Source organism: Mizuhopecten yessoensis, unplaced genomic scaffold (assembly GCF_002113885.1).
Source record: "Mizuhopecten yessoensis strain PY_sf001 unplaced genomic scaffold, ASM211388v2 scaffold4947, whole genome shotgun sequence".
Taxonomy (NCBI): Eukaryota; Metazoa; Mollusca; class Bivalvia; order Pectinida; family Pectinidae; genus Mizuhopecten; species Mizuhopecten yessoensis.
Window position 1 is genome coordinate 1,216,477 of NW_018405801.1, and position 16,639 is coordinate 1,233,115.

General features: G+C 37.7%; 1 protein-coding gene across 1 annotated transcript in view; it reads right to left on the reverse strand.

Annotated features, from left to right (window-relative positions):
• Window positions 1–9,286: 9,286 nt before the first annotated feature.
• Window positions 9,287–16,639, reverse strand: part of LOC110450063 (TBC1 domain family member 9-like) — a 29,070-nt gene continuing 21,717 nt past the window's right edge. The window contains exons 24-30 of the mRNA XM_021497302.1: window positions 15,487–15,585; window positions 15,013–15,204; window positions 14,388–14,568; window positions 12,758–12,820; window positions 11,640–12,074; window positions 10,894–10,997; window positions 9,287–10,352 (exon numbers count right to left, since the gene is read on the reverse strand). Of these exons, the coding sequence (XP_021352977.1) occupies window positions 9,762–10,352; window positions 10,894–10,997; window positions 11,640–12,074; window positions 12,758–12,820; window positions 14,388–14,568; window positions 15,013–15,204; window positions 15,487–15,585 (1,665 nt within the window). The 3' untranslated portion in view covers window positions 9,287–9,761. The remainder of the gene's footprint in view (window positions 10,353–10,893; window positions 10,998–11,639; window positions 12,075–12,757; window positions 12,821–14,387; window positions 14,569–15,012; window positions 15,205–15,486; window positions 15,586–16,639) is intronic.

Sequence of the window (16,639 nt, forward strand, 5' to 3'; positions counted from 1 at the left end):
AGTAGTAGTAGTAGTAGTAGTAGTAGTAGTAGTAGTAGTAGTAGTAGTAGTAGTAGTAGTAGTAGTAGTAGAAGTAGTAGTAGTGGTAGTATCAGTAGTAGTAGTAGTAGTAGTAGTAGTAGTAGTAATTCCCTCCTCTTGTAGGAGAACCAGCTCGTGCGGCTGTATGTTGATTCTGAAGCCAGATACACTATATTTGACTGGCGGTTTGAAGCTGCATAGCTGAAGTGGGAGACATAATATATGTACCCTATATAAGTCTGTATTGCAATATTTGCTGAGTAGTATATGGGAAAGTAGAACTTAATCAATGATCTTTGTAGACTAGGTTTGGGTGAACTATAATGTGAGGAAAAGAGAGAGACAGTTTAAACAACCTTTATCTCAGTTTATATGTACAGGGTTAATTAGATCTAATTACCAGTGTATGTACAGGAATAGCCATTATTATTACTTGTCTAGAGTATCTTGGAGCATTAACTGGCAGAGGTCAGGCACAACGGTCTAAATACTCCCTACAGTGGCAATGTCCAGCAGAATACATCGGCGCAGGTGTAGGACATAACACATATTTCTAGAAATGTTCTCTATCTTATACACTGTGAGTGTTGAGCCAACTATAATTATGGTCGCAGTTTTTAATGATTTCTTGATGTATGAGCGGTATGTACCGACTCCTGACAGGTTCCAGTGCTGGGCACATAAGTACAAAGTGTCGGATATCCTCACTACTGGCTTGGCACATGAGACATAATGGCTTGCAGTTTTTGAGGGATTTTGCTCTGGTGCTTTGAAGCTTGTATGACCCAGCAAGAAGCTTGGCTTTGACGGTGGCTTTCCTCACTGCCAGGGTGTCCAGGGCACCGAATCAAAAACATTGTGAACTGATGCAATGTGCATGGTGTCATTGTGTAGGTATGACAGCGAGGATTTTCCTTGGCGTAGGATTTCCACATGCTTTTTCCAGGAGACATTGATGGCAGTTTTGACGAGGTTTCGCCACTTTCCCTCTGTATAGACGGTGTCCAACAGATGGAGGGCTGACGGGAGTCCATACTGTTCTGTCAGTTGTTGTATATGTATAAGCCAACTGTTTGATGTTGGGCTTTTGATACTCAGTTGTCTTCGGGCGATTTTCCTTTCAGGGGAGTCTGTTCTTATTACAATACCGAAGAGCATTAAGGCTTGCTTGTTTAGATAGGCCTCAACTGGGAGTCTCCAGATAGGATATATACTGCAGAGTCGGCGGTAGATGACGGTAGTCCCATGATATGCTTTAGGGCTTGTTTATGGTAGCGGTTGACGTTGGACATGTCCTTTTTGCTCAGGATGGCCGCTTCGAGCCCATACAGCATCCTAGGCCTTACATAAGTATTCCACAGCTGAATTAGAACCTTGGCGTTCACTCCACTGTACCCGTGTAAGCCGGCTCCCATTAGTGAATAGGCTGTCCTCCTGGCGAGCTGGACCCTTTCTTCTGAGATGTTCATACCAAAAGTTTTACTAGATGATGACCTGTTTATCCCCAGGTGTTTATATGTTGATACTACTTCTAGACTCTTGTTGTTGAGGTCCAGGCTGACTTGGTCCACTTCAAGGAGTTTCGGACGATTAAAGATCATGATCTTGCTTATAGTGGCACTAAGGGAGTATCGTTCTTTTGAGGCAAAGTGTCCTTGAAGGTGGAGCATCACTTGTAGCTCACATGGATCCTTTGACAGCAGAACTATGTCGTCTGCACAAGTAGGGCTGCTTACATGTGTCATCCCTATTTTAAGGCCCAGATATTTTTTTCTCCATGAGGTCCAGGTATGGGTTTATGAACATCTTATATGCTGTTGGCGACCAGCATCCACCCTGACGGACTCCTTCCTGTTCTGAGAAGCATTCTGAGATGTTGCCTTCCCATTTGACGCAGGATTTAGGGTTGTTGTACCACTCTTTCATAAGAAGCCAGTCAGTAGACTGGAGGCCGTATTGGTGGAGACGTCGCAACATGGAATTGTGCCATACTACAGCAAAGGCCTTAGAGGCACCGAGGAAGGCTGCGTAGAGGGTACTGCCTGTGTCCGTACACTCCGCAATGCATTCCGTCAGTAGTAGTGCCGCATTAATGGGAGACGTTCCTTTAGTGAAGCCCTTTTGCATTTTGTTGAGGTGGCCTTTTATGACATTGCTGTTCCTTTGCAGATGTAATTTTTCAAAGGTTTTTCCGATGATGCTGGAGATAGTGACCCTGCGGTATGAGTTTTGGTCATCTATTGGTTTGCCCTGCTTCTTGTAAATAGGGGGGATTATTCCTGACTTGAAGGTTTCTGGGATTGTTTGGTCGTTGTGAATTTTTGTGAACAGTTCCGTCAGGACGGAGTGGAGACTAGTACCAGCATACTTGAGATGTTCTGCTGATATTCCATCTCCATCAGCTGCTTTCCCGTTGTGCAAGGTGGTGATGATCTTTCCGATTTCCTCCTGTGTATAAGTTGCTTTGGTAGCTTGTCTACAGAGGCAAGTTATATTTGTGATGTCACTGTTGACTTGTTCCTGGTATTTGTTGTCATAAATATTGCTGGTGTCTGGTTGGCTGAGGTAAAGTAGCCCATCCAGCACAGATCTCATCGTTATCCTGAAGATATCAGTCGTCAACGACGAGATGTGAGAGTTTACGGGTGCCATGTTTTCCTCTCTGTTTGTTAATAAGGTGATGGAACAGTTTCATGTCAGATGGTTGGACCTCCATTATATCGTTGTATGTTTGCTTCCTATTTTCAGCATTGGTTTGTCTCTGGTGTTTCCTTAGCATCTTCTTAGCTTCCTTACACTAAATGAGTAGGTGGTTGTATGGACCAGATGGTTTTCCAGATTATTTCCAGAGCCAGTATATATCATATGGATATTTCAGAACTATTGCCACAACGCGAAGATATCCACACCGCGTATACTTTAAGGACAAAAAAAACAAGAGGCCCAGAGGGCCTGTATCGCTCACCTGAATATGTTTAAAATAATTGGTATGAAGTAGGTGCTGTAAGTACATATGAAATTTCAGAAAGATCCATATAGTACTTGAGATATAGTAAGAACAAACTTCAAACGGAGCCCCACTCCTAGGGGGGGTCATACCCACCAATTATACAAAATTGAGTCCCCCTGACTCAAGGATGCTCCAGACTAAGTAAGGATAAAATCCCATAATCCCGATGGTCGAAGAAGGATTTTAAAGGTTTTACCTCTATTTCTCCTATTTGACCCCGCCCTTCTGCCCCTTGGGAGACCGTACCACACCCACTGCTTATACAAAATTGAGTCCCCCTTGGCCCATTGATGCTTCAGACTAAATTAGGATAAAATCCCTTAATATTTATGGTAGAAGAAGGATTTTAAAGGTTTTACCTCTATTTCCCCTATTGGGCCCCTCCTCTCTGCCTCCAGAGGGGTCAGACACCGTTTATACAAAATTGAGTCCCTTTTGCCTAAGGATGCTCCAGACTAAATTAGGATAATATCCCTTAATCCCTATGGTAGAAGAAGGATTATAAAGGTTTTACCTATATTTCCCCTATTGGGCCCCGCCCTTCAAGTCCCAGGGGGGCCACACCAACCGTTTATAAAAAATTGGTTCTCCTTTACCCAAGGATGTTCCACACCAAATATGGACCAAATCCTTTCATTCCTACAGAAGAAGAAGGATTTTAAAGAATTTGCTGTATTTCCCCTATTGGGCCCCGCCCCTCAGCCCTGTGGGGGGCCACACCCACCGTTTATACAAAATTGGTTCCCCTTTACCCAAGGATGCTCCACACTAAATATGGACCAACTCCTTTTATTCCTAGGGAAGAAGGACTTTAAAGAATAATTTGCTATGTTTCCCCTATTTGGCCCGCCCCTCAGCCCCCAGGGGGGCGACAGCTACGGTTTATACAAAATTGGTTCCCCTTCACCCAAGAATGCTTCAGACCAAATATGGAACAAATCCTTTCATTCCTTCAGAAGAAGAAGGATTTTAAAGAATTTACTATATTTCCCATATTGGGCCCTGCCCCTCAGCCCCCAGGGGGGTCAGACCCACCATATATACAACATTTGTTCACCTTCCCCCAAGGATGCTTTTGACCAAATTTGGTCAAAATCTGCTCAGTCGTTCATGACTAGTAGCGTTTTAAAGGAAAAGTTGACGGACGGACGGACCGATGGACGACAGACGCTGCGGTATGGCATAAGCTCACCATGGTCCTTTGGACCAGGTGAGCTAAAAACTAACAATACAAACTTTTCCATCCGCAAAGCTTTCCACTTTTTTAGTATATTTATCTTAAAATAAAGCTTGCGGCAATTGTTATATACAATGTCTCTACGAAATATTTATGATAAATGAATACAAAAACGTTTAAATACCATGTAGAATTTATTGTGAATATATGAATATGCTTTCATCTAAGTACAGTATTGCACAGTATCTTCATTCATAAACCTGTACCATGGTGTGTAACATTTAAATATAACTTTCATGTAGGAGACATCCAAGAGTCCTAGGACTTAGTTCTTTAGCTGGCAAGGACACTACAACATGATATTACATTACCCATAAGGCATATTGAAAAGGAGGAATTAACTCATTCACCCCTAAAGACACGTTTTAACTCTTCTAATTCAAAGGTTGGAATAGTTCATTTTGAAATTTTAGGGGGAAATGAGTTAACGTCTGTTTTAAGTAAGATTATGTATCATTATAACATCTGGGAGTAATGAAGATGTGTCCCCTACATGAATACAACAATATCATTACAATGTATTAAATTACCCTCCATGCACTTTACCGGATGTTGCGAACACATTTGCTCCGAGTCAGGCAACGTTTTCAACAAATTTCAAGGCATATCTTAACAAGTATTCAATGTTTAAATCGCATAGTCGCATTACCGATACAATATTCACGAAAATGTGCATGTCTTGCGATTCGCTAACCATGAAAACCTACAAAAATTTAATTTAGACTAAAAAATACATATCACTAGTAAATAAAAACAAATCCAGCATTAAACAGAAATATCAATATCAGTTAGATGAAATTATCATTAGTATCAGCCACGGTTGACGTAAATAAAATATGCTTTCAACAGTATCAAAACACTGCTCATCTGGTAGACATTATCATTAAATTGACACCCAGCTTGGCGGCAGATTGTTTAAAAGGGATTTCTTAAAAGAGCATATACTTTTTATGTTCTTTTCGGGGAAACCTCTTGATGATGGCTAATTACCGTTAACATCTGATGTAAAAATACATCTTTGAAAAAAAGAAGCTTTCTTTTTCATTTTCCAATAATCTGTATACAACCTCTAGTGTATTGTCGCAGATGTTCAGTTAGATGTTAAGAAGTTTTCGTATACAAAAAGTTCTGTTCGTGAATTGCATTCAAAGCAATGAGCGATGATTGATGGAAATGCAACTGAAAACATTGAAGATACTGATGTGAAGTTTGGAAGTAATTTCGCTAAACTTTTATTTTGCAAATGTGCTACACTCGTGAAATTAAAAGGATGCAAATCTTTAACTACAGGAATTGATATGTATTCCATCACTTCGACAGTAAAACACAGAGTGACATTAAACAACATGACTGTTGTCCTACAAAAAGACATCAGAAAATGTCAATCACTACTGGTCTAACCTTTAATGTGGTCCCTTTCACGATCCCAAAGGAAGATGGATATTCTTTAAATATCCAATTACAATATGTTAAAATAATGGTACACATCTTGATAACCAAATATTAAAGATTTTGATCCGTTTCTTTGCATCAATTACGACATTTTTTTTACCTTTAAATGCTATGAATTCATCAAAATAGACGGCCAATCTTAAAATGTTGAGAACCAGTAAATTATATTACTACTGGTATTCAATGGGGCCTTAATTAGATCAGGACTTTCTAATTATTTTTATCATGTTTACAATATCTGGTAATGATGCATGCAAGTATTGTGCATGGTAGATATTTCAAAATTTGGTCAACTCTAGATCGCATGCAGTGTGAGGTGTATCAATCATAGCTGTGTATTTTTCCATTTCAATTGTATCAAAACAAACATAACTGATACTCTCGATTCAGTGAGATTTAAGTATCTGGTTTTAAGTTACTGCTAGTATCTTCCAGCTGCTATTTATAAATGAACCTCTGTGGAATTTGGTATTTCCCCGGAAAACTTCTTTTTCTTTTGGCAATTATTCATCATTATAAATAATTACATTTAATAGGATTTAATAGAATATTAAGGGATGCAGGCATTGCTGCCTCTATATCCACATCAATTTAATTTTAAATACATTGTGGTTAATATGAACATAAAATAAGTCTGTATATAAGACGCTGTATGTTCATACTTCAACTCAAGATTTTTTCAGAATTTGTCCAAATTTTTCTCAGAGTCAAATACATGTACTTCTGATTCAAGTTTCTAAGTGAAACTCAAAAACATTTTTTTTTTGAAAGTATTTTTTTTTCATGTTTTCATTCCGAAATGGAATCACTCTTCTGTTGCAAGGAAAAGAACATAAAAATTGGGGGCAAAAATTTGCCAAAGTCACAGAACTTACAATATGCAGTTTTTTAAGTAGTCACTTCTAATTCTAAGGAAAACAAAATTTAGCTACTAGAACATGCACCTTTTTTGATGTAATACAATTCGACATTGATCATAAATTTATTACTTTAAGACACAAATTAATATTAAACATTTTAAAATTGATTAATAATTCATTTTTTGAAAAACAGTATACCTGAAACTTTCACCCAATCAAATTTTCACCTTTTACCAGCAAAATCAATATTTGCCCTGTGTTTATTTCTCCCTAATCACATGTTATTACTATATACGGTATGCTGAATACATTACTACTATTCGTTTCCATGATAAATTTGCACTCATTAAAAAGAGGGGAAAAGGGGAAAGTTAAAACACCAGGAAAATTTCCCAGTGTGCATTATCAATATCACATTTATCAGCAAGACTTTAACATATGTCAAACTGTTTGTATAAAGTTTCAGTTAAATGAACCTGTGTGAACAAAACAAACCGTGAACAATGATCCTGTCTGTGCTGGATTTGGACAGGTATTAATGTATATGAAGTCCTTATATGGTAAACTACATATTCATATGCAGATTCCTAAGACAAAATTATTTTGAAAGACAATTGTATCACTGACAGAAATGTAATTCTCCTTAAATGTATTGGAATATACCTACTAAAGCTACTTTTTTATTTATAACTAATCTACTTTACGAACATATTGTAACATTGACAAGAAATAATACCTATTAATGCCCCATGGTGATATCTTCAAAGTCAGATAGGTGAAAATGAAAACCGATACCCAACTTCTGATGTAAAAACAGAAATGTAAATATAAACATGTTACTACCTGTTAAATTGAATAATTTCACAGAATAATCTCTTCATTTGCCTCCAAAGACATGAAGGACTGTGAAATCTAGAATTGAGGCATACATTTCCAACAAAAACATACTGACCAAGTATTGTGTCACAGATTTTAAAGTAGAATACTGATAAACAGGCAGTGTGGTCCTTTTAAAACAAACAGAACATCACGGTATTGTATCCAGTTAATAAGATTAGCATAGAACCAAAATGGGTTATCCAGCTAACAAAACCAGAACAGGATTCAAGTTTATCCAGTTATGTTAATAGCACAGGACCAAAACATATCTATGTAATACAAACTGTACAGGACACAGTTATAACAATAATATATAATCGTAAATGATACATTGTATATTTAGAAAACTTTACCGTTAAATCATTTTTTTCTCAACATTACATTTGAAAAATGACGATTTGGAATCCAAGAATCTATAGGTTAAATTCAAAAATTTGCATTTATGAAAATACTAACAGATTCATAGAAGATCTAAATGTGTTACTTACTTACTTAAGCTTTTACACAACAGAGTCTAGGGTTTTTGGTAGGGTAGTTATATTGTAGAACCAATATTAAAAACAGTTTATAATGTATTTGTGATACACAATTGATATCAGAAAGTATGTCAATATCAAGCAATAAAATCTCTCTTAAAAACACAATCAAGGTAATTAACTGGACACAATTCCCACGCACATAACATAAACTTTACTAGTGCAAACAAAAATTCTGTTTATTCTATTTTACTGACTGAATCTTTGTTATCACTTTCGACAGATACATTTCAAATGTAAAATATGTTTTCAACAATTATTTTGAAATGAAAACAAAAAGTTAAAAATGCACATTAATGACTTTGATAACACTTTAGTACTTAAACCAGCAGTTAAAGATAAAAAACCAAATGAGATGCATTTTATGTTTTTGATGAGTGTGATGCATGCTCAGTCAAATTTCCCATACAATTTTCATTCTAAATTGCTAGTCTTAGGAATGCTCTTTTATGTGTCTGTAAAATGGCAAATCATATCTGACAAAAAAGATATTTTCGTCTAGTTGGCCAAAATGTACACATCCAACTTTTTATTAATGTGCATTCATATTTCATACCTTTATTGATACTGTGTTTAAGTACATTGTGTATATACAGACAACAAGATACAATGTACTTGTTACTCTATAAACATTATCATATAAATATCATGAGACCAAACTGATGGTAGAAAATCCGCTGAATGACAAAGTAAGTAATACTTATTACTTAGGAGGTTGATTGATCTCCATTCAATCTTATCATGATTAGAAACAAAAATGTGTATTTCAAAACCATGTATGAAATAGCACTCAATTAAACAACAGATCCCAGAGGGATCTTGGCGCCCACCATTGTACCATCTTCATAAGTTCTATGTCAGTTTGATCTTTTCTTGTCTTTTCTCTTATCTGTTTAATCAAGTCATGTAAACAGTAAATGTACCGTTTCACATATTTACTAGTACAGTTCTTTAAATCCGAGAGAAATAGATCTGATCATCATAATATCAGAAAGATCTCGTAAGTACTTCCTGTGGTCATCTTGTATTATGATCACTCTCCAAAGTAAAGACACACAACTACAGACCAAAGGGAACCTACATCTCAAATTTGCGAAAGATTCCTCCAGAACTTTCGTAGAAATAGAGATAACAAACATTCACTTTCAAAATCCAAGATGGCCACCTGTTGAACATTTTGTTTATGCACAACTACAAACGAGGGGGAACCTTTACATAAAATTTGAAAAAGATTCCTTCGGAACTTCCTGAGAAATAGTGATAACAAACATTCACTGTCAAAACCCAAGACGGTCACCTGTCGGCCATTTTGTTTAGGTGATCAGACTCAAAAGTAAATATGTACAACTACAGACCAAGGGGAACCTTAATATAAAATTAGAGAAAAATTCCTCCTGTACTTTCTGAGAAACAGCGATAACAAGAACTGCCTAAGGACGGATGACGACCAACTATTGACGAAGGGTTTTTTCAGCTAAAAAGACAGATATATAAAGAATGCAAAGAATGCCTGTGTTTGTTTTACATACAAAAAGAGATGTTCAATTCACAGATTATTAAATAAAAGTAAAATAAATATTTGTTTTAAATCTCAGCTGTCATTTCAATAATGAAACTTTACATATAGTACAATATATCAAACAAAGAGTACAAGAATTACTAATGTCCTGGATAAAGCTAGCTATGTACACATATGATGATCGTCCCCAGTTGCCTAAAAACCTGCCTTTTGTGTCCTATAGATATCACGCTTTATCCGATATAAGTCATTTCTTTTTCTCTTCTGGAAAAACACTTAGCTGTCTCTTCATCAACCTCCGATTTCTCATTTTAGCAACTGCCTCAGTCACATCTGTCTGTTTCTCAAAGAATTCAACCAATGGGGGCTCTGTTAACATAGAAGCTATAAACTGTTCGAATGATATTGACCAATCAGAATCTGGTTTAGAAAATGACTGATTAGAATCTGAAGAGATGTCTGCTGTGGTCTTGGAAGAGTCGCCTGTTGAAGTATCTTCCGTGTTCTCCGAGGCTGACACAGATTCAACTCCTGAGGTCATATCATTTTCATTCTCTCCTAGAGTGTCCTCCCCGGATTTGTCTGTGTCTAGGCGTGTCCGCTGAATGTTCTGTGCAAGACGGTCAATATCCATGCCACTATCTGCACTACAGGAAAGAGGAGTGTCCGTGACAGAGCTTTCTGATGGAGAGGATTTCTTGAGGTAGAATTTCTTGCCGACCTCCCCCAGTTCTAGCAGTAGTGTTCCGACTGTGGCAATGGAGTGGTACAGATCCTGCTCCTCACTCTTATCACTAAACATGTCGTACAGGGTCTTCCAAAGCTGAATGAACTGCACCTACAATACAAAAACAAACTGCTGCTCATTAAATGTCACAAACTGATGTGTTTTCCACCTCATCATTACCAGGTAATTGTGAAGTTTAACATCACTGTTCTGGTTATCACTTAGCAGAGGATACTTTTCCAAATATTGATTTAGTCAACCTCTTATATAACTGCTAAACTGAAACATTTACTGTGTATATACTTTGAGATCTTATTTTTCAATGTTGTAGTAGAACTGCAATGAAAAGTGCAGCAAGTACACGAACAATTGAACAGACTCCAGTGAAAACATGCCGCCATACCATGCAAGTTTATATCAATGCAGCTGTTGGTAGACATTAAAGTGTAAAAGCATGTACCAAAGAAAGCTCCATGTTACAATACAACCTGTTATGAGACTTAAACATTCTAATTATTGGAGAAAATCAGGATTTCTGGTGTAGATACCAATATGCTGTGAACTGCATACATTTGTTTTAAACCCAAAACAGAATTTGGTAAAATTGGCATTCATCCTCTTGTGATTTAGCTACCTCTGTACAACAACATACCTGTGTCAGTCGTGGAACGTCCTTGAAGTCAGCTTTGCTGTCCTTCTTCTTCAGTTCTTGCCGTTTCTGGTACATTTTTCTTAGACTATCACCTATATCCGACACTGTTTAAAACAATAAGTGTCACGGTGTACAACTTGGCTATACATTCATGAAAATATCTAAACAAGCAATATAACTATTTGTACCAAGAATACACTGTATATTTTGTTTTCTACTACATACTATGTGTATTTATAAGACACGTCTGTGGACTGATAGACCATCTTATGCCCAAAGTGTTGAGACAGGACATGGTGTAGTGTGACTGCACAATGAGAACACATTTTAGCTAGTTTTACATCACCATTGACAATGCTCATTGTTTTTTATTTGTTAAATAAAATAAATATCAACTTTATTTTCACAATTAAACTTCGTACTACTCTGGGGAAAAATAAGTAACCTAACAAAATCAATTCATATTTTGGACACATCCCACTGAAACAGATCATTCAGTATTACCTTCACAATCTGCATTTTTTTCTTCTTGGATTTTAACTGGATATTTTGCTCTGTGCTTGTTATTTTTAGGTAAAGAAAATTATTTCAATAATTCTATTTTTGTATCTGATGCCAACTAAAACTTTGTGAACCAGCAATTTCAAAGCAGTTCATGAAATCTGTGTTAAAAATATCTATCATAAAACAGCCTGTCAAAGTGAAAAAAACAAGTAAAAAGACCAAATTTGGTCCTAAGATATAACCTTTTGTTGAAGAGCTGCTTTCAGAAGTCTCGCTCTGTTCATCAGGAGAGGGTGTACCAACTGATTCTGTCTGGGCTGTGGCCCCTCCTTCGATGTTCTCTGCCTCTAAAGTTGTACCTTGTCCATCGTTCGACTCTGCCTTTTCATTGGTCAAATCAGCCTGTCTGTTATCAGACTCCACCTCCTCCTCTTTGCTGGAGGCTGGTCCCTGTTCCTTTGCAGTTTCAGCCTCTTTAGCCTCGCTTGAGATACTTTGAGAATTATTTAGGTCCCTGGATGCAACGTCTCCCCCTTCTTGGTCCTTGTCTGTGGGTAGATTCTCCACCACCTCTGGGGTTAGTGAGGGGTCTCCCCTCTCCTGCTTCACATCTGTAGGTCGATTTTGCACTACCTCCTCCAGAGGGGGTGGTGATGGATCTCCTGGTAACTCAATCTCTACAGACAGAAATTATGTTATTGAATTAACTCAAACACCCCTGAAGACACATTTGAACCCTTCCAATCTAAAGGTTGGAATAGTTCATAATGAAATTTCAGAGGTTAATGAGTTAAACATTATACAAATGTTCCACACTCTGGAACCAAATGTATCTACCTACTACTTAGGTTCACACAAACAATAATTAATTCCATCCCAATGCCTATCCATCAACTATCCCTCTTTGAAAGGGATTGTCCCTATGAACCTTGATGTTAATCATTTGATCTCTCTGAAGAAGTTTGATTCAGTCTGGTCCTCCAATCTTTAAATTCTGATCAGATTTGTCCCTCTTAGGAGGCAAAAGTCTGTCCTAGAGCACAATGCCAACATTTTGTAACATATAAAGCACATAATACTGCAAATTACAAAACAAAGGGTGAAATTTTAGCTTTTTCTTCTTCTATTTCACCTTAGAGCTTTACTTTCATTGCACCACAGAACTGAAGAAATATCGCTTAAGTTTCACATGAAATGTTTTCCCTTTGAAACTTTGCTCAGAGGGACAAACTTCTCTGAGGAGGGTCTCAGAGGCTGACATGTATGCAAATTATCGTCTAAGTTTACAGTACAAGAGATTTATTAAATTGCAAAAAAAAAAAATTGAATCTACTGTCTGTCAGTTGAAAGTACTACAAACCGTCTTGTAACGCATCTCCGCTGTCAAAGAAGTCTGTGGCCTCCACTGCACTTTCTGTCGACTCTAGCATGACAGTAAAACTCTTGTAAATATATTAATGACAATGTTGCCTGCGATCACAAGTTTGGATAATTAATATGTAAAAGTAAAACTTTCATTTGTCCTTGATGCTGTATAAACAGATACACTTTAATTTTGTTGGATATTACTGATATATGACACAAAAATCAAATTCCATATATGTTGTTATTCTCTTGAATTGAAAATTGTTCTCTGGAACTGAAGTGGCATTATTACATTAAAAGATATGCATGAGGATGCTTTTTCAATCTTTGGACATTTTTTGAACAACTGGTTCATTTATTTACATTTGGAAGGTTGGTCAACTATTTTCCTTCTTAATTAGAATGGTTTACTGGTATTTTAAGTTTAAAGCTTGATATGCATGGCTTCTGGAATAAAGGGGAACTATTAATGGGAGTTCAAAGAGAAGAAAAATAATTTACCTGACCTTTCAATATGTGGTGGCAGTATATATTTTACCAGTTTCCAAACAGCTAAATTGGGTAGAAACTTATCAGTTGGATAAAGACATTATAATAGTTCTGGGAGGTGATAGTATAACATGTTATCTGGCCTTGGGAATTCTTTTCCTCGTTTAGTGGAGGTGGGTGTATGATAGACCTGATTAAGGGGAGATGCCTTAATGGGGATATAATTGATTTGACAAAGGGGGATAAGCAGAAGGTACAGCTGACTTGGAGGAAGTTGTTCATGATTTAGCTGACTTAAGGAGGTGCGCACTTGGAGAGGGTGGTTATATTACAAGGTTTAGCTGACTGAGGGGAGGTGGGTGAGAGTTTTAGCAGACTTGGAGGGGTTGGTTATATTGCATGATTTAGCTGACTAAGGGGAGGTGGGTGGGTGTTTTAGCGGACTTAGAGGGGGTGGTTATATTACATGATTTAGCTGACTGAGGGGAGGTGGGTGAGTGGTTTAGCAGACTTGTAGGGGGTGGTTATATTACATGATTTAGCTGACTAAGGGGAGGTGGGTGAGTGGTTTAGCAGACTTGGAGTGGTTGGTTATATTACATGATTTAGCTGACTAAGGGCAGGTGGGTGAGTGGTTTAGCAGACTTGGAGTGGTTGGTTATATTACATGATTTAGCTGACTGAGGGGAGGTGGGTGAGAGTTTTAGCAGACTTGGAGGTGTTGGTTATATTGCATGATTTAGCTGACTAAGGGGAGGGGGGGGGGGGGTTTAGCGGCCTTGGAGGGGGTGGTTATATTACATGATTTAGCTGACTAAGGGAGGTGGGCGGGTGTTTTGGCGGACTTGGAGGGGTTGGTTATATTACATGATTTAGCTGACTAAGGGAGGTGGGTGGGTGTTTTAGCGGACTTGGAGGGGTTGGTTATATTACATTATTTAGCTGACTGAGGGGAAGTGGGTGGATGGTTTAGCGGACTTGGAGGGGGTGGTTATATTTCATGATTTAACTGACTAAGGGGAGGTGGGTGGATGGTTTATCGGACGTGGAGGGGGTGGTTATATTACATGATTTAGCTGACTAAGGGGAGGTGGGTGGGTGTTTTAGCTGATATAAGGAAGTGATTGTATATTTACCTGCCTTTGGAGAGGTGGGTATGTCCGAATTGTCTAGGTCATCCAATGGCAGTAGAGCTGGGGGTTGATGGCACTGGTACAGTAGCTTTACCCTGTGGGTTAGGTCCCCGTGGCAGATCACCCCCAACAGGTGTACAAACTCCTTAAAGTTGATCATGTTGTCTCCATTCTCATCGAGATACTGAATAAAAACAATAACATATACTGCAAAAGAACATTGAATATAATCTTCAGAATTAATTTTTTGTTGTCTCGCGATGGTATGTAGTTTGACAATGATTTTTTTTCCAGTTTTGCTAGGGCCCCTTTCATGTATCCTGTTCAACCAGTTTAATTTGTCTGTTTTTAAATGTAACATTTTCAGGTATAACATTTTCAGGTATAAATCCTGGTGGACCTACAAGTGTTTATTTAGGCTTTGCAAGGCTTTGTCAAGGCTTGTCTGAAAGCAGCATCAGATTACTAAGTCCGACCTTATATCATAAACAAACAACTCTGGTCCAACTGGTTTTACCATTTGGATGGGGATAAACGAATGCGGCCTAGATTTAAGAAAAAAATAATGAAGTATATTTTAACCGATAATTCTTGGTGAGCAATAAACTCATTCCATCAGCTTACTCACCCTGAAGGCCCTAAGAGCCAGCACATGTCCATGTGATCCCGTTGCCCAAGGTGCTAGTGAGAGGAACATGGTCTTGAACTGATCAAAATCCACCTTGTAGAGTTCATAGTAAGGCCGTGAAGGGTCATACTTGTCTGGAGTATCTACAGGCTGCTGGCTGGTTCTCCAATAACAAGATGTCAGGTACTCCTCCTAAAGGTCAGGGGTTTCAGGTCAGAGGTCAAATGAAATCAACCATGCCTTCTAGTTATTATTTTCATTACAAAATGACAAATTTTAAGAACAGATACTGTGTTGTATTAAAGATAAAGGCAGGGGAACATCTTAAGTTCCGGACATCATACTGAATGTTGTACTTCAAACTTCTGGTCAATCTTTTTTCACCTTGGATTAGGGCCAGTGTGCAGTGAAATACTGTAAATATTTGTGTTGTTTTCAATAAATCTTTGATATGATCATTATACAGAACCTTACCTTGAACAGGATGAACAGGTCCTCCAGTTCCTTGCCCTTAAATAAGGTATGTGAGGCAACACTCCGCAGGACATTTTTCTTGGTATGGTCTTCAATATTCTACGACAAACAACATGCAGAATATTTTTATTCTGTGAAACTAGAGGATATTACATCCATCTAAAACAAATTACCATCACAGTATCAACCTTACTTAGGCATACATCTATTTTAAGGATTCCTGTCACACTACATTTATGTTTTCCAATAAACAGTAACCTCTCCATAACTTCCATTTGGTTATAACTGTAGTTCAGCTGGATCAGGACACTCCCGTTGACCAGACAGCTCAATGGTTAGAGCAATAGTATAACAACCTGAAGTCCGGGGTTCGAATCCTGGTCTGGCCCTGATGAATTTTTACACTCAGAAATGATTTAACAAAGCTATTGTCGCCAGAAATAATAGTTTTCAATACCAAGTTACAGTTTTGGGCAGTGGTATTGGGATCCGTAAATATCTAAATAAATATTTCAAGTATATACTGTAAGACTAAAAATATTATCACCATTAAGTAAAATTGTGTAATATCATGAGGACATGTCAAAGTGGTCGGAACCATGAATTAAACAGTTGTGATGAAAATACAGTGAACCTGTCTAATCTGACACCCCTTTGACACAACATACTGGTCAGAGAAGACAGGAAGTTGGAAAACACATGTCTAAATGGGTAGTGTTCATTAGAAATAGAATGTCACCATTATGATGGATTAGACAGGATGTCCAAGTTTTCAGGTGCTAGATTAGACAGGATGTCGAAGAACTCAGGGTTAAGATTAGGCCAAAAAAAAAAAGATTACTTGATTCACAGGCCCGTGCGCATTTCATAGCACCGTGCGCATTGCCGATTTTATCGTGAAAGTAATAAAAAAAAAATCGTGAATGCACCAGCCGCCATCTTTAAAAAAATCAGGAAAATTGGTCTGCATGTCGTTTCAACTCGTTTGTCACCCAAGTCCCGAAAACGTTTGAATAAAGTTAAGGATAGTGTTTAGATAGGACATGATTTTGAAGTACTAAGGGTTTAGGTAAGACAGGATGTTGTATAACTCAGGGTTTAGATTAGACAGGATGTCAAAGTACTCACGGTTAAGATTAGATAGGATGTTGAA